This window comes from Hyalella azteca, unplaced genomic scaffold (assembly GCF_000764305.2).
Source record: "Hyalella azteca isolate HAZT.00-mixed unplaced genomic scaffold, Hazt_2.0.2 contig13779, whole genome shotgun sequence".
In the NCBI taxonomy this organism is placed as follows: Eukaryota; Metazoa; Arthropoda; class Malacostraca; order Amphipoda; family Hyalellidae; genus Hyalella; species Hyalella azteca.
Window position 1 is genome coordinate 58,183 of NW_025943688.1, and position 22,211 is coordinate 80,393.

General features: G+C 37.6%; 1 protein-coding gene across 1 annotated transcript in view; it reads right to left on the reverse strand.

Moving 5' to 3' along the window:
• LOC108680978 (calcium-dependent secretion activator) overlaps positions 1 to 22,211 on the reverse strand; it is a 117,360-nt gene that overhangs the window by 25,494 nt on the left and 69,655 nt on the right. The window contains exons 11-25 of the mRNA XM_047883831.1: positions 17,513 to 17,606; positions 16,783 to 16,904; positions 16,406 to 16,550; positions 14,417 to 14,523; positions 13,772 to 13,947; positions 13,165 to 13,185; positions 11,997 to 12,185; positions 10,983 to 11,119; positions 10,150 to 10,337; positions 9,192 to 9,221; positions 5,151 to 5,195; positions 2,000 to 2,101; positions 1,406 to 1,469; positions 622 to 745; positions 245 to 265 (exon numbers count right to left, since the gene is read on the reverse strand). Coding sequence (XP_047739787.1) covers positions 245 to 265; positions 622 to 745; positions 1,406 to 1,469; positions 2,000 to 2,101; positions 5,151 to 5,195; positions 9,192 to 9,221; positions 10,150 to 10,337; positions 10,983 to 11,119; positions 11,997 to 12,185; positions 13,165 to 13,185; positions 13,772 to 13,947; positions 14,417 to 14,523; positions 16,406 to 16,550; positions 16,783 to 16,904; positions 17,513 to 17,606 — 1,565 coding nt within the window. The remainder of the gene's footprint in view (positions 1 to 244; positions 266 to 621; positions 746 to 1,405; positions 1,470 to 1,999; positions 2,102 to 5,150; positions 5,196 to 9,191; positions 9,222 to 10,149; positions 10,338 to 10,982; positions 11,120 to 11,996; positions 12,186 to 13,164; positions 13,186 to 13,771; positions 13,948 to 14,416; positions 14,524 to 16,405; positions 16,551 to 16,782; positions 16,905 to 17,512; positions 17,607 to 22,211) is intronic.

The following is a 22,211-nucleotide window of genomic DNA, read 5'->3' on the forward strand; positions in this document are numbered from 1 at the left end:
GTTTCCATGTTTAATAAAATTGTTTCGCCTAGAAAAGCGTTCGTGTATAATAAATACGCAAACGGAATGAAAACCGCATGAACGTAATATTTGGGGTGACTTGCACATACAATGATTCGCAGCTTTTATGTCATGACTTCCATAGGAGTTAATGAATTGCTAAGTATGAATTTCACTGAATGAGTGAGTGCAGAGCCATGCAGCGAAACTACGCCATTTAAGCATTCAGTCGCTTTGAACTTACCTTGCAGAGGTACATCAGTGGCTGAGGCCGCATAGACAAAAATAATCACAATCAAATACATGATAAGTTAACATATTTAGATACGTAAATATATGTACGAGACTAAAACAGATGTCAGAGTTACTACGTCATTTTGAAAGCCGGAAAAAAATGACACAATTACATTATCAGCAATATGATTCGTTAAGATTCCGCCTTTCGTCTGTGGAAAGAATGCTAACGAAAACGCCAACATTCCACGTAACCCAACACAAATACTTACAAAATGTGTATTTTCATCAATGTAACAACCATCGTAATTGATTGATCCAACAATGAATGATGCCGGTTTTTGTTGTGCGCACAACACTTTCGACAAAGAAGTTATCAGAACCCACCCTCCACTTTGGTTTCCCCGGAGAGTCTGGTGTAGTTGAGGAGGGCTGCGTTCTCCAGACTCTTCTTGATCATGGCGCGTACCTCCTCGTGTGACACGGGCGTCACGATATCTTTCATCAACACCTGAGGGCAACGGGTGCATGAAGAGCTACTTATACTAAGTAATATACTCTAAACCGTTTAAACTAGTATGTTATTGACCAACTCTATTGAGGCAGAAAACCCGAGCGTAAGGCCTATGAAATTATAAGGTAGTTTTCAGATTTGAAATCTAAAGTATGTCTGGGGAAAAATATGACAAGTGCAGCACAGCATTTTATCAGAAGGCCAGTAGTGCAATGTCAGAATATTAATTGAAATGGATGAAATTTCTCGAAGCCAGATTATGTTTGGTATGTCCCCTATGTGTTATGTCCCTAAGAAATGCCGAATTCGACGCCCGAGCTCTGGCTGGCCATTATTTTGTGACTTTTGGCTGATGTTGGGGATTGAGTTGCTTTGAGAGATGTTATTCATTCGTAGATAGTCAAATTATTCTTAGAGTTGTAATATATTATTATAATTGTAGCACCTATACAGCTTGTACTTATTTTCCTTATGTCCATTGTTCTAACCTTTGGACCGTATAGAGGAAACCGGTTCAGGGAGCATTAAGCAATTTACTTGAATAAATTCAAATCCAATTCACCAATTGTCACTAGGTCTAGAGAACGATTATGCAGCGCATGAAGTAAATAGTTAATTAGCAATGCTTCCTATTCACCAACACAAGATCTGGCTTACGCTATCGAGGAGCACCAGCGCAGACTGCAGAGCGCCCTCTGGCCGCCCGAAGGGGAAACAATACCTGCAGTAAAATTTAATTGTCTTGAATAAATATGTATTATGGCCAACCTGAATTCCTGAATATGCTACAAATACTCGCAAAATACTATTTTTAAGTCAGATTTGAATATAGTATGCGAATATAATATATATTATATCTTCATATAATACATGAAAACAGAATATTCGTTCTGTTTGATTTTACACGTGTTAAGTTATCGGAAAAACGGAACACTTATAAGGTTTGGTTGCACAAAAATTTTAAAATAGATATACCACTTATAACCATTGTTTCTAACTTTCTCTGCCTCGTTCAAGTTTCTTTGAATCAACTTTTAATTTAAAATTGGCGCAAACAGCACGAATCATTGAATAATATAGTGCACATTTACAAAAAAAGTCTGTGAGTACAGGTACGAGATGAATTTTTTTTCAAATGAAAGCTTGTCATTACTTCTGTTATAAACATTATGGTTCATCAAGCATTAATCCATAAAAAGAAGACCTAACATTATGGTTCATCAAGCATTAACTCATAAAAAGAAGACCTACATAAAGTTGGTAATTTGGTGTTCGAGCAGTACCCGGAGTCGCTCCTTGATTAACATGAATCGGTCGCGCTCCTCAGCCAGAACTGTACCCACGCCGTCCGGCCTGTTGGAGAGACAGCGTCAAGACCGCGAGCTATACTGCACGCATGGCGACAGTTGTGTCAATACTGACATTATTAACTGGCACTGCACTTGTCAAAAGTTTTACAGATAAACTTTGCGGCAGAGACAAATCATCAATGCTGATATTAATGGCTGGCGTTGTAGCTGTGAGATGCTACACTTATCCGGTGATAATATTAACCGCTAATACTATGGGCTAATATTATCTCCGTATGCAGGCACCTTTAAAGAGAAACACTGTGCCCGAAACAAGGAGCCAATCATGAAAGCAATGCTGGCGATGTAGCTGTGAGAAGCTACGTTTACAGAGATACACTGCACCGATTTTGGGAACGTACAGCGTTCAGAACGAGCTTTTTCGTCGTAGAACAGTGGCAGACAAATTGGCTTGTCACGGTATTTTTTAATGAAGCACTGAATCTTGATACCAGAAACGTGGTTTTAACGTCTGATGCTGAGAATGTTTTTAAAATGGTCTAATTAAGCTGATATTTGCATTTCTACTCTGAGTTATGCCCAGTTAAAGTCTTGTCACTGACTACAAACAAGCATTTACCTACAAGACTAATCGATACAAAATTACTGAAGTAAGGTGAAACAATATTAAATATGGCAAAAAATTAGAATATGCGGATGAAATCATAAATACAGCACAAAAGTAATTGACGTGTTGGAATTCATCAAGATCAACAATCTACCAAAGGCAGAAAATTGAATGGCAATAAATAAGTTATCGTTCCCGAAACAATTCCTGTTGAATCACCATTGTGATCAGGAGACTCGAAAACCATGCCAACAGGTAAGCAGATCTGTTATACGAATAAAATTTTAATCAAAATCAATGTTTCGGTCACAAAAATCAGCTTAACCTCTTACTGCCTCCACGGACGAATCCGTCCGCTAATCTACAATATATAGAAACTTCAATAAAATTTTCAGATTAACCGGACAGTAAAGAGTTAAATTACCCAATATTAACCGGGCAGTAAAGGGTCGAATTACCCACATCAAACCTGCGAGTTAATTAAGAAACTTGCGTGAGCTGTTGGGATGAAGTAAAATGAATTACAACGTATTTTACCGAGCACCAAAATACAATAGTTATAATATCTAGAGCTAAGGCGACTGTGGACCAGCCGTAAAAAGATACAATGAGTAAATTAGTATGGGAAGGAAGGCATAAGCAGGTTTTATACTGTACACAATCCCCCAGTCTTCTCAAGGGAGTGAGATGAATCAACGACAATACAAAGTGCGATATAAATCACGGAAGATATTCGCAGACATCTGCTCAGCTCAAATACATGACCAGAGATCTTCTGTTTCGATCCAAAGCTACATAACCAAGGCAACGCATGTAGCCTAAAGGTCCTTGATTTATTGTACTGGCCAAGACCTGCCGCATGCTGATCGGGTAAGTCGGACGAGTGATCACGATTGCATACGTTAGGGGGCGTATGTAAGTGACCAAATCAGGCGGTCCAAGACGGAAGGATAATCAAACCAAAATAAACTAATGCCGCAAATAGAATTAAAACGTCACAACCACATTCCTATTAATATTTTAAACAAAAATTTAATTGTGTTTGTTCAATGTCTTCATCAGTATTGGAATATACTCAACTGAGTGCAGAAACCATTGCATATACTTAACTCTTAGAAACCATTGCATATACTAGCTCAGCTTCAAAAAGAAAATTTCTGTTCTCTTGTCTATCACAATAAACCGGAACTGTTTCAGCGATGAAGCTTAAATGGATTTGTTCTAAATAATTTGGTGAAGTGAGACGCAAGCATAGAGCGAATGCAATGATCACGCATGCATAAGAACAAGGCTTGAAAAATTCGACAGATTACACATTTCATAAAAAAAGTTCATCTAACATTAAATTACATCAGAACAAGCATGTGTAATTACATGACACTGACGACAGCTTGTCATGCAAAACTCATGTTCGCAAAATAGAGGCTCTAGCCTGGATGCGTTGCGGAAAAGCAATCTCGAGTAAACCAAAATTAAATGGCAGATAAAAAACAGACTCGCACGACAACAAAATTGCCAAACATTCATGAATGTTTCATATAAACTGGATGTCTTGATGTAAAATTAGAAAATTAGCAATATGGAAGCCTAAATCTTTTTTTAAGCGGCGTCAGAATGAAACTTAAAATTGTAAGCAATTCAAACAGCAGTAAAATAATATGCATCATGTTGCATGAAACCATCGCTAATTAAAGGAAAAATGAACTGTTAATTTTAAGTAAATACACATTAAACTAAGAATTGCTATGAAAGAAACGAGTCGTATGTGGAGATAAATTGTAAAGTTATTGCTGCAACTAATCTACGTAAATGTACTATAAACAAAATAGACGGGCACAATATACGCATGAGAGTTTAAGCCATGAGAAGGCTGGATGACTGCCGACAAAACTTTATTTTAGTCCAGCACATGACTACGAAATTTCACTAACTAAACTTTATAAAGTAAGAAGAAGCGTGCCCACGGAGAGTGTACAGGATGCAGGGGAAGGATGGCTTCTGCATGATACAGTGAAAACGGATCTTGAATATTGTGTGAGAAATATTCATGCTATTGATGATTTCACCATAACGGAAAATTCATCAAAATTCGGCAATTGTCCGAATAATTTTCAACTTTTCCAGCATTAAAATTGAACGAAGGGTAATCAATTATTGAGGGAACTAGGAAGGAATTTAATACTGTGCCACCGGTTTTAGCATCACTTGATATAATCTGACAAGGTGCTAGAGACAGGAAGCTTTTATCGCAAAAGACATTGAGCTCTTAAAAATTGGTACTGAAGATCAAGTCAATAGAAATGTTCTAGTGTTTATAAATTACGACCTGATTTACCATTTATTGAAAACCAGTAAATGTGAAAGACTCAAATGTCTAGTCTATAAAGATGCCTGTATTCGTAAATTATAACCATATTTAAAACAGAATTCCAATAACAATATTTAGAAGAGAATAACATGACCGGAGAAGAAAGAAGAAACGAACCTTGGTTGTTCCGTTGCGACATGAGCTGTGTTATTTTCTTGACCACTGGAGGAAGGGAGAAGCAAGGGTATGCAAGGTGAGATACGACAACCACAAATGCAGCCTAAATGCTAGACGGTACCATTAATTAAGCATCCAAATCTCTGGCGGCTCGAATGGTTAACCCTTTACCGCACGAGCTGAAGAATTTTTGGCTTATTCACGCTGTTCCTTGCTCAATTGCAAGGTTATTTTGTCGGTAAAGGGTTAATTACTGAGGACGTTGTAAGCTACTGCACAAATGACACATAACGCAGTGTTGCAAGGCCTTCAGATGCCATGTATACAGGGTACATGTAGAGATGAACAGCTTCAAGCCAACATCTTGTAAGGCACGGAATGCATGTCCATTGTCCACACACACTTGGTCAATTTCAAGCAAAAATATTTAACAAAATATCAGACAAATGCTTCCAAAAAGTAAGTCGGCATCTCATTGTTATGCTTCAAAAAAAAAAAATCAGAAGAAATTGTGTGCACGTCCACCGTCCAGTTTGCACGGTTCCTAGAAACTCAAGATGATACTTGACAATCACTAGGAAGGCTTTAATTTTAATTGAAGATAAATGGTAGCATGAGTGCTTACAGTACAAGATCTTTGGCTTGACGAATACTGCTTTGTACAATGTACGTTCATCTCGCTCACAATCAGAGGGAATATCGTTACGAAGGCAAGAATACGAGGTTGATCCCTCTACCGCAGTGGCAGGCACAACGTAGCATATGCTATTGCAATGGTTTCTAATTATAGGACATTAAAGAAATATATGTGTTTCTAGTTATCTATGCAACAACACATCACATTCATGAACAACATCACAAAATTCAGAGTAATTCCTTTGTGTCAACTATTTGAACTTTTTCTATCTTCTGGTTCATTAGTACTCTTTAACAACACTAAAATTTCACTATCCCTTTTTCACTAAAAATATGACTTGCGAGTACTGTAAACCGAATCGGGCTATCCAACGAAATTCCAGCTGAACATGCGAAAATTCGGAAGGAAACCCGACATTAGCAACGAACATGCATATTCCAAACATGTCACTCCACGGCGAACGGATTCTCCAAGAAGACTGGTCAGACTAACGTGTCTTTAAATATGAATCTATCCCGTATACTCCTCTCAATGACAGCTTGAATTTAAAGATACATATTGATTAATAAGGAAATAGTTTATGTCGATCAAGATATTTCAAGTCTTTTATGACTTCATAATGTTGTGATCATTAAAAGGTCCTTGTGATATATTAAAATATCTCCCGGAAACCTGCTTTCGATTTACCAACGCCAGCGAAAAACATATTTAGAACATAAACAAACGAACAATAATGTTCTTTATAAAATCCACTTGCTGGTATTCAATCGAACTGCATGAAAAAGTAAAATCTACTATCCCATTCTACCAATATAAGTATATTTACAATATTTACTTATTACATTGGTAGGTATTTATTTATCCGTAATAGATTTCCATTGGTATATATAAGTGTAAGAACTGGCATGTAGGACGTATGGATGTTATGCTACTATTGGTAGGAGCTACGCTGGTGTGAGCAGCGCGCGTTAATAGGAATTATAAAGAAGTTTCGACCTTGCATGCAGTCACTAAGTTACTTCGCTCACAACAAAAGATGAACCCAATATCTGATTGAATCTCCCAATCCATGATTGAATTTGAACAAAATTAATAAATACGACGCGAAAACTTTGATGCAAATTCTCGACAATGAGCGACTTCTCGATCATAATATGGGAGTTATGGAAGATTTAAATCGTGTATTGCATTTCATCTGCGATGAAAATTTTCAATTAGCTTCCCTGTCTCACATTTGAATACTCCACTTGATTAACATCCACAAATTCGCAAGCAAGACTTATTAATATTAGATAAAGTAATCAATATAGGAGCTGCTAAGTTATTACGGACAAGCCACGCGATTTTAGCGACATACTCTCACATGTGTTGTCAAGTTCTAATGATTTATTTACCAAGAGTTTATTCGACACATCACTGGCTAGTGACTTTCATTTAGTTATAGGTATATACCACAAGAAACAGTCAATAATGATAACACCAACGGAATTCAAAGTCACTAACGCAATAGATTGGGATGGGAATCACGTTAATATACGATTACACTCAGATAAATAAATGCGTCATACTTTCAAAATAGTGAAGTACATTTATCTCACAGCACGAGTAGAGAGCGGACATCAATGTAACGCTCCCGTAGGCTGACAAACTGAATCAGGATGACCCGCACAAGCGCAAAACGTGCATAGCTTCTTAAAAAAAATTCAACTCAGTACTCACTGCAGTGAGTGACAGAGAGCGCATTTTCTCGTCGACGAAAACTTGAGGTCACGGAAGGACGGACAGACGGACAGATGGACAGACGGACATGACGAGCACAATAGTGCATTTTTTCCATAAATGAGAAAAAGCGCTAAAAAAAGGCTCTTTTATTTGTCTGAGTGTATGGGAGCTCAGTGGTGAATTAGGACGGGCAAGACACCAGCTATAGGAAGGCCAGCGTTGCTACGCTACACTTTTTTGCGCTGGAGGAAATTTCGAGTGACGATTTCGAAAAAAAATAAATAAAAATAAAATAAAAATACCATGTCAACGAGGCTATCAAGATACCCAGATTTTTATTATAGTAAATTCGCAGTCACTTGAGCATTCTCGTTCATATTTCAAAAAAAAAAAAATAGGGAAAGAAAGATGCTGATTATAGGAAAATAATTAGTTGACATCAATGAAATTCAGAGAAGTTTGGAGTTAAGCTTTGGACAAAAATGGCATTTTATGGTAAGAAAATTCAACATCCAAAATTATTTTTCGCTTTTTTCAAAGTAAAATAAGTTCATTCAAAGTAAAACGGACCATGACCATTTTGACTTTTAAAAAATAGAATCATGTGCATTAGCAGAACTCATAAAATTTGGATTCATGAAAGACATACAGTTAAGGGGAGCAAAGTTATTCTCAAATAATAGTTATTCTCAAATAAACAAAGTTATTCTCAAATAATACAACTCTTGTTTTGTTGAGAGACTAAATACATGTATGCGGCAGGGTGACTTCTAAAAACTCTATTGCCTTCGATCGGCTAGTCTGGGATTTGTTCATCATAATTAGTTCGATATCGTTATTGATATTTGAAAAAAGGAAAAAAAAATTTTAGAAGGAGATAAAAAATAATTATCAACTGATATTCCAAAGTATATAGGTAAAGAAAGTATGGTAAACTAAAGGATGTAAATTGTAAACGAATGACTTTAATGCTCGGAAAATAGTTCGCAAGACAACAAGAGAGCACACAAATGGTATGGAGCTACAGGAAGTTAACAAAAATTATTTCATTGTAAATTCACTATATTGTTGCCATTTATAAGAATTCCGATTAATTTCCGAATAACTGCAAATGTAAAAATTAGGGATGTAATTTGCTTAAATGTGCTGTAATCAGAACGTGTCCAGAACCTGATAAGATTTTGAAAAAAAAAATTCACAACTGAGTTTACTTGAAATAGCAAATCTTATCTGCATTTCATTTTTATAATAATTCCGAGGAACATGCATTGTAATAGATTCGCTTTCGGAAACAATCACCAAAAATTGATTACTTTTTCCTTCATGTTTATCAAATTAATAGTGCCATTGAATAAATTTCCGATTACATGTCCTAGCTGGTTTAAATAATTTCTCAAGTGCAAAGAAAATGCGACACTTGGTCTGGGACTAAATTTCGAAGTTATTTCCTGTTACAAGCTTATAGTGAATTTACAATGAATTAGGCAGGCAGGATGCGAAGAGATGAGCAAGGCGGGGCAGACAAACACAACACGAAAGTAAATCATGTGAACGGGAGGCTCTCGTCTGTGTCGTTCATTGGTATCCACTGCACTGTAGTAATCAATCTTAATAACAACACTGGCAGCATAATTGTGTAGTAATAACGGGGAGCTGAACAAAAGCGACTCGTAGCAACTGACCCAACTGATACGCTTCCGTCCTCAGTTGTTCTGCAAACCGTTGCCATAATCGCAAAATGTGGGGGAAAAACGGCAAAAGAGTTAGAAAAATATAAACACAGTGGAAGTAATTGAGGACAATGAAACGTTACCATTATGTGTATACCTGATAAAACCTCAACAAATAACAAAAAAAAAGTTCGAGAAGGATTAATTTCATTCGAAGGAACGCAATTTGAAGAAACGCTAACTGGAAAGAATGTCTTCTATTTAATGATTGAGACTGAAACTAGAACACTTAGCATTTGCTGAAGTAATTCAAGTGTTTTGAGCTAGTGTATGTACAATCAGAATCAAGTTATTCGATAATTATGTACATGCAAATTTTCACCCGTCATTGAAAATACGACTGGTAACGGGGCCACTATATGACGTCTAGCTAGCATTTTAAGACTACGACGCGCAATTAAGAAGGCTTCAGCGCATCTTGTATGGGGATGAGTTTTTCTAACATTAAATAGTATTAGTATCATGAATACCATAGTTACTTAAATGGTTACACAACCTCTGTTCCTCTCCAGCGCATAACTGATTTGACTGCATCTCAGCAGACAATAAGAATGATCGATGGTCATGCACCATCATCAGCTTTAGCTGAGATTAGTAAAACACTTGTCGAAACAACACAATTTCATTATCCTAACATCTCCCTCATAGAACACACTAGCAAATCGCTTCTGAGGAAAGGATGTGGAATTATTGTATGGAGCAATGAGAAAATGTGAAGATATTAGGTAGGCCGGGCAAAGAGGAGCCTAAAGGAAAATGTTTGTATTACTTCATAGTTTCACTTAATTAGAATGACAAGATACCCTGAATGCAGCAGTCCCAGTAGCACATGCACCCACCCAAGCAGGGCTGGCTAGTACCAAATAAGGTTGGCCTCTGTAAGAAGGCTACCCACGTGGCCCGTGCTGACCTGTTGCCGTGCACGTGGGAGGCGCAGTAGGTAAACGAAAAGTGAATCAGCTTTGGGTCGATCATCTGGCCCTTCTCGGCCCGGTCGAGGAGGTCCTCGAGGTAGCAGAGGTGCCTGAAGCAGCCACGTACCCCGTACCTCGCCTGGTACTCGTCCAAAGCGAAGATCTGGCCAGGACTGAACCAACCCTGTCCGCGACTCACAGTCAAAATGCCATCGAGTTTGTTCTATCCAGAGCATTATTGTTGAATTGGAGTCTTTATAATGGAACTTTATATGCGCGAAACATTCACAGTTTTGTAAATTTTGTAATTTTTCATATACAGTGACCTGAGATGGTATTATGAAAGAATCAACGGCATCACGAGTCAAACTGCCATCGAGTTTGTTATATACAGAGTCCTACTGTTGAATTGGAGTCTTTCATGATGGAACTTTTTTATGCACGAAACATTCAGTCTTAAATTTTACAATTTTTCATATACAGCGACCTGAGATGCTATTCTGAAAGAATTAACGGCACCTCCTCGCATCGTATTATTAGCTTTAGAGGAATGGCTTAGAGATCTAACTGCCCCATGCTTTCGGTCGGTCTGAACATGTTCAGACCGACCATGTTCGGTTCGGTGAACTGCACGTCACAAGCCGATCGAGCATAAAATAATTACGGCGCTAGGGAGGTTAAACGGAGCCAATGGCTTGAATTGAACAATTGAAGTCTGACGAACAGCCATTACAATGACCACAATAACTGACTATTTCATTTATTTTCATTTGATTGTATTAAATTTTATAATCTACAGCGTAATAAATAAGTAGTAGTCATTATTCACCAGGGAGCAATACGGATCGTTGAGTCTGTACTCGAGGGTGACAATCTGCAGGGTCTTGAAGAGGCTGTGGTGGTCAAACTTGACGGGGTCCGCGCTGATGTACTCGTCCATGCCGTGCTTCTTGGCGCGATCCGCGTCTGTTGACATGACGGGTTATTTATACCAATTTTGCTAACAGCTCTAAAATTATATCTGCAGCAGAACTACGTGAATGTACGGTACATTTCTACCCTTATGTCTCGCAACAACCATTCAAACTCACTTTACAGTGAGCAGCTCTTAACTGATACATGCAGCAGAACTACGTAAACTCACTGCGCAGTACAGATCTAATATTAATCATAATTATTTCAACTCCTTGTTCAGTTAGCAGTTCTTGCCCGATATCTGCATAATAACTACATGGACTCACGGTGTAGTTGAAATCTCGACGCAGAACTATTCAGACAAACTAAACCCTCCTAGCCTGATAACTCTGGGAGAATTATTTGCCTAACAATGTGCAGTGTGCAGGTCTAGGCAAATAGGCTGTGGCGGTGCAATGTGCAATATATCCACCACAGTCATCCCGCATCAGTAAGTAGCTCAACCTTGATTTCCATATTATAGTCATCACAACTCATTTTTAAGTTATAACTTGATATTTGCACCAGAGCGGTTCCAAATCATTTCCTGCTTTAACCCGTTATCCACACCACAATCACCTCAACTCGCGGTATCCGTATCGACATCATAATTGCCTCAAATCACTGCGTCAGAATAATCTTATATCGACACCAGAATTATCCCTACTCATTGTACCAGCATACCCTGACTGATATAGCAGCATTACTACTTTCTACAAGTCATCCCTGATTCTGATCTAAACCAATTAGCCAATTAGCTACGTCGGTTTATTGAGCTTCATATCATAATAATGTAAATTCCCACTCGCGTCATCATCCATACAGTAGTTTGTCCAGCTCAAATGCTGAACTTAGGTTGAAAACTTGAATTCGATTCATGCTGACGGACCTCCCTGTATCTTCGAGAAGGTAGAGTTCTTGCCCTGCGGGGCGGTCGGGGGCGTGGGTTTGTTGGCTTGCCCCGTGGCGCGGTATAGCGCAGTCACCCACTGATGGGATTCGTTCTCGTCTTCAGTCGCGAACAGGATTGAGTCGCCTTCACGCACGGCGTTGAAGAAAAATCTTCCACCTTCCAATTCTAAAAAAAAATTGGGACGGAAATAAAGATAAATAATTTATGCTCATGGCACTAGCACTACTTGAAAATTTGTAATATGCGATCAAGTAGCAAAGAAGTTAAATGATGGTGAGTATTTTATATATCTCGTGACAAATCAAGTGATAGATAAAGTTTTGCACATGCAGATACTTGACAAAAGAAAAGCAAACTAAGCACATTTTACAAGGAATGTAATTCTTTCCATTTTTTATCGAACAATATCTACCAACACATGTGACAGAGACGCTTAGTGAATGCATGGTTTCACTGGCCATTTTGGACATCGTAAATCGTCAGTTATGGAAAGATCGGGTTCAAAAGGCCACATCCCTTACGGAATCAAGTCACGAGAAGTACAAGAATCGGCTACAGGCCATGGGCATATTTTTTCAATGCCGACACTTCTATTCTATTCTAGTCGATAAGAGACACTTATGAACTCACACTTATTAGCATAAGTCCGAGCATCTTCGAATCAAGTATACAATATTGGAAAAAATTCAAGCATTTTTGCCAACAAGATAATTTATTTTCACCTTTATTCAAATAATCACGATATGGAAAACAACCTGACGTTCTCGATAATATGCAGGAATTAACTTATTTAATTAGATAATCAAAGCACATACTACCTCTGTCTGCTAGTATCATGTTGAAGTCCAACAAAGATTTAACGGCACTGTAATAGTAGCGACATTTCAGTAAATGAAGGAATACATGAATGGATCAAAAAATGATAATCGATCACCACCATTGATTTAGGATGGCTCAAACTACTTCAAGCTCGAGAATGATATATCAATCACGTTCACGACAGAAACATTCAGCTCGAGAACACCGTAAATGGAACTACATATCCAGCTCGAGAACACTGAGAACGCAACGCGCTCAGAAATGTTGTTCCCGTCAATCAAGTAAAGAACAAGAATAAATAGGAGAATAAGTGGCGTCAACTTACCCTGACCGACCATTAGCTGAGCTGCATTAGGGATAATAAACAAGTCTCAGTTACAGAGGAAAGAAAGATATGCCGCGTATTAATGCAAGATTATTTACGATCACGGTTCAACATTAGGTTGATGTATATGAAGAATGAATACTGAATGGAAGATAATTAACCATACCTGGACCAAACTGACACTAAGAGTCAATAAGATGTTCCAAAGATTAATGTAGGCAGCTCATTCTGCTCATAATCGACGATTTATGAGCGAAAATTTTTCATAAAATTGCCGAGAATTACAGTAATATTTCTAAACACCTTTATATTATAATTTTAATTAAAAATTTATTTGCTAAATATAATTGTATTAATAATTCCTATATACTTTTATTATTATACTTAAAAATTTCAATTATATAAGTTAAGTTGTAAAAAATAACCTTGAATTGTTTCATAAAAAATAATCATAACGAAAAAACACATATTTTCATTCGATTTTTAATCACTGATTATTTTTCCAATCAAACATTCATCCAAAATTTTTACATCTCAAACGGGTCCAAGAAATCCTCACCGGTAGACCATCCGTCACAATGCATGTGATCATGAACTATCCACTCACCAGAAACAGGTTCTATATAATCCACAGTGTACCCGTCCAGCTGCATCATCTCTGTCGGCTCGCTCTTCTTCTCTCTGTAGCTGCACATGGCGAACGTGTACTGAGACACCTGCACCAGACACAGATAACGCCTCTTCCATTTCTTCCATACGCTCTTGCCCAGCGCGTACGAATATCTGAGGTTGTAAAGCAGAGGTTTATCCACTCCACTCATATCACTTCAATCAATATTAATTTGTCAACCACGCGCATATAAGATAATCATTGGCAGGAATCCGCTCACAAACGAGTCGCGATTGGCAATAGAGGGATGGTGTTTCATAGAAAATTTTTTGCATTGCAATTTCATTATTTTGCTGTTTCTCGCTTAGGAATATTCCTTGATAGTTATTGATGCCCAACGGGAATTTGCAATCTAGGTGTAGATATTTTATAAAATATGGAAGAGTTATGAGAGTCTATTTGATCAGGTTGTTACTACTGCTCAAAATTAACGCTTTATTTGCGTTGGTTCATATAAGCTTTAATCAAATGACGCGGCGTTTCAAGCCCGAAAAGTAGCTCTAAGTCTAAAAGGCTAATTATGTAATAATCGAGCAGTCAACGTTTCATTAGATTACTTAACGAAGAGCGACTAGAACTCACCCGCAGTGCTTCAAGTTCTGTGGCTTGTCCATACGGCAGGCAATTTTAATCTTGAGGTCCTGATCTGATGCGTTCTTCGGTACCGTCATTTTGTGCCACTCTGGAGCCTGTCGAAGGCAACCACCAACACATATTGACTATAAGCGTTAGTCTAACGTACACTGCGAATCTGGGGGGCAACCAAAACATGGGTTATCTAGAGTTTTCATCAATAAAATTCCTTGGGACCCAAAGGATATTATGAGATGGCATGAATCAGAATTTATTATAGGAAAAAAATTTACAATAATCAAGAGTGATTACCACGCTATTCACTCATACTGCACTATATTCACTCATCTGAATAGGTTCTTACTGAACCTATTCAGGTATTTTGCTGAAGTACGCGGGGGAACTGCGAAAATAAAACCACTAACATATGTTAGTAGAGTCAGTGGGATTCATTACTCAACCGGTGTGTTGAGCTGACGTTCTCGACGGTCAGGGGGGACACTTATCATATGAGCAAGCAATGCATATAGACACGTACAGGTTCCTTCTTTAACTACCAACTATATCCGCAATTATTCTACTTCTACGATAATTGAGACGATAGACATTGACGACGATCCATGCATTGCTGAGCATGAGTCATTGGGGTTCCGAACAGTGCCAGGGTTTAAAGGAGGTTTTGAATAGTACCAGGGTTTGAAGAGGATTTCAAACAGTAACAGGTTTGAAGGGGTCACAAACTGTTGCAGAGTTTGAAGGCGTCACAAACTGTACCAGAGTTGAAGAGGTCTCAAACAGTACATGCACAATAGTAACATTAATCTAAAAATCTCCCCAGTTGTACAGTACAACAGGAAGTGCATCCTAACTGGAGTCGAAACAGTATCAATTTGGCACGATGAATTAATGCGAAAATGTTTCAATTCATCGATAGACATGCACTTCAGCAATGACGCCACATAAGTTTTCATTTTTGTTTCGTGGCACAACAGACCTACATCATCTATTTTTTTCACGGCATATCTTCATCAATGTTTATTAAGCCTTCGCTAACGGCACAGATAATTCGGTTATACGTGGCAACAGGAGCAGTGGAAATTCTTATCACTTCAATGATGGTTGCGCTAGTTTTTTGGTTGCGATAAGGCTCATGATGGTTTTCACGAGACTTATCGCGGTATAGGTGCAGACTCCATAAAATTTGGAGGCCAATAAACTCAATAATTATGAATCGAAAATTATTAGACGATTTAATGATCATGCAAATTATGACTAATAATAATTGCGATTAATACTAATCTTAATAATTATGCATGGTTTTTACAACGAAATAACATTACGAGGATGCATGCAAAATTATATAGAATCAAAAGCAAGTTTGTTATAAGCAAACTAATGATATAAATACTTGTCATACCTTGCTAATTAATCTTAGATTTATTGACGAACCGAAAGGCAGTCGCGTGTGTTAACGTTATAAAATGACGAAACTTACGAACAGCTTAATAGCTATATTAATTAATGAGTAACTATCTACAAAATTCCATGAACAGCATATTTATTTTACGCTTACATTTTTCTATCATCATGATGAACAACTTACTCTCTTTGCTAATAAGTAAAAAATAATCATTAATGAATGTACCAAAATCGTAGAGGTTTTACAGAAAATATTTTCGGAAACAGTTAGGTCGATTAAACATTCGTACCAGAATTGTCGCTACATAACAAAATGGCTTATAATTTACTGACTTAGAAAATAGATAGATACAATATACAATAGATGAAGGATGTCACAAGAATGGTTGACTTCTACAACAAATTAAGCTTGGCACAATAATATTTAAATTTACAATAAATGGAGCTTGCCAAAAGAATGGTTGATTTCTACAACAAATTAAGCATGCTACAATAATAGATTATTTTTACAATAAATGAAGCTCGGCACAAGACTAATTGATTTCTACAAGAAATAAAGGCATAATAAACGTTACTAACCTTTATTGAGAGCGCCGTGGGATGCAAAACAACTCTGCCGAGCTCCTTGTCCTCCAGGGCGAGCATGAAGGCGTTCTCTGTGTAGAGCTTCACCTTGACGCTCGGCAGCGGCTGCGCGGTGGTGAAGTCTCCTTGTGTATCCCACCTGCAAATTGACATCAACGTCGCCAAAGTGTCTTATTGTAGCTCGTTAATTGCTAATATCACTATATTAATACGTATTTCATCTATACTATGTAATTAACTCATATTCTTTGCACGAGATTAATTAGCTTACTTATGAATAAATTTAGGAGTAAACACGTATTTTTACGGCACTCAAGGCATTTCACTTGATAAGTTACGTTGAGTATAGGAATTAAAAGAATCATATTCACATGGGTTTGGATGCCTCCGCCTGGTCAGTCTGGAGTTTCTCGCCCCCCTCCACCTCCATGGTGCAGTACACCACGCGGTCCGGGGGCAGCGACTTGAGACCTCGCACCTCCATCACCACCACCTGCCGTAGACAACAAACTAGCACCTAATTGTGTCACTTGAGCCCCGCACCTCCATCACCACCACCTGCCGTAGACAACAAACTAGCACCTAATTGTGTCACTTGAGCCCCGCACCTCCATCACCACCACCTACCATAGACAACAAACTAGCACCTTATTGTGTCACTTGAGCCCCGCACCTCCATCACCACCATCTGCCATAGACAACAAACTAGCACCTTATTGTGTCACTTGAGACCCCGCACCTCCATCACCACCACCTACCATAGACAACAATCTGGCACCTTATGGCAATCACAACTCTTCAATCACTGGCACAGACCTGAAATTTTTTGCTTAAAATGTAACTTTTAGCCACCTATGTGAATGTTAAACTTTCAGTCAAATCGATTAATCTTTTTACAGGAATAAACAAGGCGCACAAATCTTATTTGAACTCAGCCTAGCTCAGTATGGTCAGTTCACCGGTAACACAATAATGTACAACAAAACACGAAATAATCTGAAAAGTCACATTCCACTTAAAAGATATATACAAGGCCGGGGTGTTTTTAACTTCGTTCTCAGCTCACTCTAGGAAATTTTTCCTCTGAAATTTAGAACTAACCTCGAGGATGAAAGACAACACCACGTCCATCTTGGAAAGCGTCACTTCTGTGTCTATTGACTCAGAGTCTCGACCGCCCAGCGAACTTTGGGACCTGGAGGCCCAATGAAGTATCCGGGTAATGAAGTCCCATCCAAATAATTTTTTTGAAGATGTGGGTCCAGGGCACAGATGCAAGGGAGACGTAGGCACGGTGCATTAAAATCCACCATTTGCACATTGATTGTGTAGGCATGTCAGTCCGAAGGAGCATGATGCATTGAGCGACCATGGGAATGCAACAAAGTTGTTGTCAGGTCATTGAACGATCGCGTTTAACGTTGTGTTGGAGAGGAGATTGAAGCAAAGAACAAAAAGATATTAGATTAGTCACAGCTCAAATGACACGATAACTCATTTCTAGCTACTATTACGCAGTAAACATTAACCTAACATATTTTGCCCTTTAATAAAATTTAGAAATTGAAAAGACTTGCTGATGAATAAGGAAAAGTACTTATGCAGAATTGTACTCTGCCTCGCATATCTCTACAGAATCACAAGATAATGATGTGTGTCTATGACGACTGCATTTTATTTTGATCTGAAATGGTATTTGATGCTGAAAACCAAAATTCTCCGATAAATAATGCATTTCATTGTGATGAAATTGAGTAGGAGGAAACGGTTAGCTGGTATGATTATTGTGTGGAAACCTGCATGATTTCTCTTTTTCTCTTGAAATCCAATTAAAACGTTTGAAGACTGAGTTCATCTTACTTCTTCTAGTGGATGTTTAATTTGTTTTCTAAGAACCACATCATGATATATTTTCATTGTTGGAAATAGTTTAATGGAGAGGGACTGCACCGTTGCATCGTTGGGAGGGAATGATGCATATTATACGGAGATTTAATCGTTAATGACATTGAATGACATGGCAGGGAGTCGCACGCATAAAAAAACAGAAATTTGCTATGTGAAGGGAAGAAGGTATGTGCGCTCTAATTTCACTATCTATTGCATATATCATGGATGTAGTATATACATTATCAGTCAATCTATAGAAACCGAGCGATTGTCTTCGATTTTAACACGAGACATTGTTGGCTGAAAAAATATTTGCTCTCATTTAATACAGCATGACGTGTTAAATTTAAATGTTAGTCGGAATTTTATATTCAATATCGAAAATCAATTCAAAATCAATATCAAACTCAATTGCAGTCAAAAATTTATAATCTTCACGTTCTGAATAATCATGAGCTCAATTTTCTGTGAGTGCGAAAGATAAATTTCATCATGAATTATATAGATGAGAGTTCCAAAATTAATTGTTCCAAGTATGTATGACATTAATATAGTTACACAATGAACGTGAGACTAGCCTAGAAATTATTTATCTATTCATTTGCACAGTAATCGAATTATTTTAATATCAATAATTATAAATTATAAAATTATTTCTTCACATTTAAAACAATAAAATATCTTATAAGCTTCATTTCAAATAACTTACTTTGTATAGTCATTAGTGCACACAACGAACATCTCATTACATCATGCATGGATTCAATGGCCAGACACTCAGCACACTCTTCAATGGTTGTTTATAATACAGACGGTTGTATTACACAGGGGATGTACATCAAAACTCGAACGCGGAACTCATTAATTATATTGCTGTTGATCAAGTTGAACACTCTAGCAACATCCACAACATGATATTATTTAGCGAACATTACACGTTTATTGGATGGTTAATTTCAAGGACTGGCGAAAAGGCTGATAAGCTGTGTCTTTATGCAGTCAAAACTGGACATGTCGGCAGACGTTTTCGTGGATGAGCATAAGCAAGATGTCATGCTATTAAATGGTATCATATTTCGCTATAGATGCATTTATGAAATTATCCACTGACCGTAAATCACATACCAAAAGCATAGGATTACAACAAGCAGCATGCGGAAGCAGGAAACGAATTGAGCTCGGAATGCGCAATCATGCTCATATAAACAGCCGTAGGAGGGAAGAGAGGGTGTTAAAAGAAGCAAGGAAGAATAAGAATGTGCGAGATATACCTCCACGCAGGACCCTTCTCATGATATAAACAATATAAATTCTTAGATTTGTAACTTAGCAGAATGGAGTTGGACAACGACGATAGCGAAGCTTATGTAGCAAAGAAATCAATGAGGAAAAATTTGACGGTTAAGATTTGTGTTTACGGAAAAATCGTCGAAACAATACCTGCGTTAAATAGCCCGGTTTGAAACTCTATCATCAGATATCCATTAGAGATTTAAATTTAATAGTGCGAAACGATTGTGTTAGATGAATTTGGTGACCCCGCACAATTATTGTCTCGCTTGGTCGATAAGAGACGGAATTAATTCCCGTTTGGGAAGCCTCTTCAATATTGATGAAGAATTGATGCGCCTACGGTCGACAATCCAGATACGGTAAAGGGTGCTTCTCTTAAGTGGCTAGAAGCCTAATAATGCCTGTGTTCAATTAACTTGCTTGGCGTGGGAATAGAAGTCAGATGGACGGGAGCTACTAACGACGCCGTCAATCCATAAGACTTGTTATTATCTTAGTCTGTCTAACCATTAACAATGCATTTAAATTATCATTAAACTCACAATTGCTGTACAAATTGATACAAACCCTCAGATGAAAATGTATTTCTAAGCTACCAACTCGTCCACTTAAAAGTCGTCGTTGCACGGGAAGCGAAGAAATCCATACAAGAGAGGCCCAAAACTCCGTGAAGAAACCAACAAATAACTACACAACCCCAGAACACCACTACCCAGAACTACACAACTGTTCATAACCAAAAACCCAAAGAAAACACCAAAAAGTTGTTGAAGCTTCAAATAAGGCTTGCGATCCTAACTTTTTAATATCGATAGCTATGAAGAAGTCAAACTAATGCTATAAGATGATATGTATGCTATAGATATACATGTCATCATTGAAAATGACATGAATCAAGAGTCGTGGTAACAATTAACGGAAAAAATTTTTGGTTCTGTGCCTGTTCTATGGGTGCCATGGGTACATTATTTCAAACATTTATTTGTGAATATTATTATATTATATTACTTATTGCTGAAATATCTGTGATATTTCATATCACTCGAGATCTGTGCCATATTTAGGCCCAGTATTACGTCACAGAAATTTACCTACGATGATATTAATGAAAATTATTGTCAAGCTTTTACTTCCATCGGATTCAATCAAGACTCAAACTTTCATGGCTTTCATAGTGTTTCCGTACTTGGAATATAGGTTATCGATTTCCTCGGCGACTAAATTTAACAGTGCTGACAAAATGGACCTACTTTCATTGTATTTCTGCATCTTTACTGAGATTAGCGGCTTGAAACGATCGATGCAACTGACACCAGGAAAGGCATGAGTAGAGAAGAGAGCACAGTAAAAGTCACGAGGCGACTCAATGCAACCACAGGCACGGTATAAACCAGGATACATAGAAAACAGTCCGCACACAAACGAAATATGTACACGAAAACAGATACGCAACTTTAAACGAAACGAATATTATTTTAATGAAATAGGAGATAGACAAAGCATTTTGCAGTAGTTTGTTTACTAGACACTGCAGTTCTTATATCTGAGATATTTGATTGATTATTCTAATCGCTCGTGGACAGAGACAGGCTGAAGGTTCACTGAAATCATTTAGTTCATTTTCTATATTGTTCGTTCTACCCCAAAAAATATTTGAATTGAGCGACAGTGAACCACGGAATCCAGTTAATTGAAATGTGAAATTTATAGAAAATAAAAATTTTCATATATTAGAATATTTCGATATTGAATATAAATGCTGTGCACGCTGAAATCAATAATACTTTGCTTAACAAGAACTTCTATTAGCATATTTGATCCTCTTCTGGGAATTTATTCTCTCAGGTTCATCCTGAAGCATCATTATCTTAATATATAATGCTACTTGAGTAGCACAAGTAGCAGTATTCTTAATGCTACACTGTAGTGTACATTGTACACTGTAGTAGCAATAAGTGGCATACTTAATGCTAGCTGGAAAATTAGGAAAATTTGTAGAAAGTACAACAGCCGGGATGAAGGAGGGAACAGTCACGGGTTATACCAGTCGAGAACACGAAACTTTGGTTCGTAGTTCAACACGAAGGCAGGTAAAACGTTCAACAGGTGAGTGGAAAATGAGTCAAGGGTTGACTGATACTGGTTGTTCGCTCTGATAATCCGTGTATACTTTTTGAGTTTTAGTGAACATATAAAACGGAAAACCTAAGTAAAGAAGTATTTACAGTTGTATTAAAGAGAGTAAAGTGAAAGATATTAATCTCAAAAATACAAACAAAGAACGTAAATGGTAGAACGTATTAAAAAAGAATGTAGAGAAAGAAAATTTGAAGTTAAATCGTATGGACTAGCAGTTGTGTAGTGAAGTATACCCGATAAGTGTATACCAGGGAGTGCATCTTGAATGCAGTAGAAAATTGATATATGAAATAATGAAGTATTTTAACGCAAGAAAGTGAAAGGCGCGGGTAAGAAGGTAGTCTGGGAAGTGAGATAATAATAAGAGTACATGGACACGATGCCAGCCAAGGATCTCGCACTACACAAAAATGAACAGGCTCTTTTATTCATTTTCTTGCGACTGCAGCCCAAAGCGGCTTTATTTACATTATTCCAC